General features: G+C 45.6%; 1 protein-coding gene across 1 annotated transcript in view; it reads left to right on the top strand.

Annotated features, from left to right (window-relative positions):
• Positions 1-1,579: 1,579 nt before the first annotated feature.
• ISL1 (ISL LIM homeobox 1) overlaps positions 1,580-2,510 on the top strand; it is a gene marked incomplete at its 5' end in the record, with an annotated part of 4,543 nt that continues 3,612 nt past the window's right edge. Inside the window, one exon of the mRNA XM_010194188.1 lies at positions 1,580-1,866. Within this exon, the coding sequence (XP_010192490.1) occupies positions 1,580-1,866 (287 nt within the window). The remainder of the gene's footprint in view (positions 1,867-2,510) is intronic.

The following is a 2,510-nucleotide window of genomic DNA, read 5'->3' as shown; positions in this document are numbered from 1 at the left end:
CTGCGGCCACGCACAGCCCCCTCCGGCCCCGGAGCGTGCCTGAAGCACTGGTGGAAGCGGGGTCCGAAAAGAGATAGACTTCATAACTACAGGCGAGCACTTGGGCGGTAATTTAAAACTGTCAACAAGCTAATCTTCCGTAATTGCCTTTTAAAGTGACTCTGCCTTCTTGAAGCGTTTTATGTGATTTGATGAGAATTTCGTCTTAAAACTCACCATTATAACTTAAAAGTCGCCCCAGCTCACAGCTTTGCTTACACTTTTAGTTCTCGACGGGTGCATCAGATACTCAGAGACGTCTGGTTTGAAAGGGCACGTCTCACAGGCAAACGAGGCTGAACAACGCAAGGTTGGCTGGCATTACTGCTGTGCAAGTAACTGTGACTCGAAAGGTTATTTACAAACACAGCTATGTTTAAACGGGCTCGTTTCCCGCTTCTGAGAAGCTTTCAGGTGACATACCTATATATAGCGAGAAATAATGCCGTAGCTGATCATGGCAGAATTTTAGAGAGATTGTGGATGCTCCCTACAGCGTGTTTGTGCATGTCTTCTAAAGGCATGTTATGTCAGCAGGTACAAGTACTAATATTTGAAACCTTCTTATTGTCTTAATTGCATTTACTGATTTATTGTTATAATCAGAAAAGTCGGAACTCGACTCTACAAAAGCGAGCACTTCTGAATATTAACTAACCAGAGTTTTAGAAAAAAAAGAAGTGTTTTTATTTTTCCCTTGACTGGGTCAAATTGCATCTAGATAGCTACAGCTGCATAATACACAGAAGAGTAGCAGAATCACACGAATACTTTTAGCTTTTGATGTGGCGCTACCCGTAGGTTTACATTTCTTGACTGTTTCCATGAGTGGCGAGGCTTGTTCATCTTTTAATGTATTGGTGAAACATTTTTTTTTGTAAGTATTCATCTAAGGTCGACATAAATTCACCTAGCACCTCCACTTTTTAAGATAGACCCCCATCTTCCGAGCTCTGGGTTACTGGGGTCTCGCAGGATTTTCCTCCACAGTGACGGTGCAGCGGATTTGGCTTGTTTTTCTGTTTTGGAAGCATCAAACAGCCGGGAGCTGCTGCACGTTATCCCAGCCTCTGGCTAAACTGAGTTGGGCTCAGTATACAAGAAGCAGACCCGAATTATGATTAATTTAAGAACCATTCTTTCATTTATTTTAGGGCCAAAATTCAGCGCTGGTGATTTGCCAGGAAATAAATACATAAACCCCTCTCCCCCCTTTCCTGGCACTCGCGCACCTTAGCGAACACGTCCTCCCCTGTCAAGTCTCATACAGATTCAAGCTTCTGTCATTAAGGGTTTTAGGGGGGTGGTTTGTTTTTGCAAATTAATTATCGGTGGAGTCAGAAATGTCAGTCCTGTCACTCCACCAGGGCATAAAGCAGAGGAGACTACAGGAGCTCCGGTAGATCTGACTGCTGGAGCGGCCTTTGAAAGAGGGTTCATCACTTGCCCCCCCCTCGTCTTCCCCTGCCCCCCCAGCCTCTGCAGACTCCCTGCTGCCTACTCACGGGGATCCTGTTCCTCCCTTCCCCTTCCCTTACAGCAGAACCTATCTCTGCCAGACAGCCAGCTCTGCGACCCCACGTTCATAAGCAGCCCGAGAAGACCACCCGAGTCAGGACTGTCCTTAATGAAAAACAGCTTCACACCTTGAGGACCTGCTACGCCGCCAACCCCAGACCTGACGCCCTCATGAAAGAGCAACTGGTAGAAATGACTGGTCTCAGCCCGAGGGTCATTAGGGTTTGGTTTCAAAACAAGAGGTGCAAGGACAAAAAAAGGAGCATCATGATGAAGCAGCTTCAGCAGCAGCAGCCCAATGACAAAACTGTAAGTGGCCTCAGCTTCTGTCCGTGCGCTGCCTTCCTTCCCAAGGAGAACCGCCTGGGCTATGTCCAGCCCGGCCAGCCTCTGGGGTCGGTCTGGCTTTTTTTATTTTGTTGGAGCTCCCTTAAAACAGAGAATATGATACCGTTTAACTATTACACGCTTGTTTCTGCTGTCAGGGCAATTAAAACAGACTCCGGCTAGAAGCCGATGTAGGGTGCTCAAGCGAACACACATCTTTTTGTGGGGCTGAGGGTTAGACTAACTTCTCTGCAGCGTGAATTGCGACCTGCAGAGCTTATGGGATGCAATAAGCACTGCCTTGCGTAATACTTATATTGCAAATGCAAAAGACTTCTTGAGGGGAAAATGATGCTTTTGCTCTTTTCAGTGGTTTTACACAGGAGTAAACTGTAAAACCCACTAGTAAAGGGGAAATTTGATTTCTTAGCACTTTATGCACTATCATGTGGATGTGTGTGTTTGTCAGTGTACCTACTGTAGAAAAAGAAACACAAAACAAAGTTTCTGGAATTACCATTGTGTTTACAGGTTACTTAATATATATATTTATCACGCAGAAATATATTGAATTATTGTCTGCGGGCATATGCAGCGTCATGCAAGCAAGAGGAAAGCGCTGGGTT

Source organism: Mesitornis unicolor, unplaced genomic scaffold (assembly GCF_000695765.1).
Source record: "Mesitornis unicolor isolate BGI_N332 unplaced genomic scaffold, ASM69576v1 scaffold29570, whole genome shotgun sequence".
Lineage (NCBI taxonomy): Eukaryota > Metazoa > Chordata > Aves > Mesitornithiformes > Mesitornithidae > Mesitornis > Mesitornis unicolor.
The sequence above is the reverse complement of the archived record's forward strand: the minus strand, read 5'-3'. Positions and strand labels throughout refer to the sequence as shown.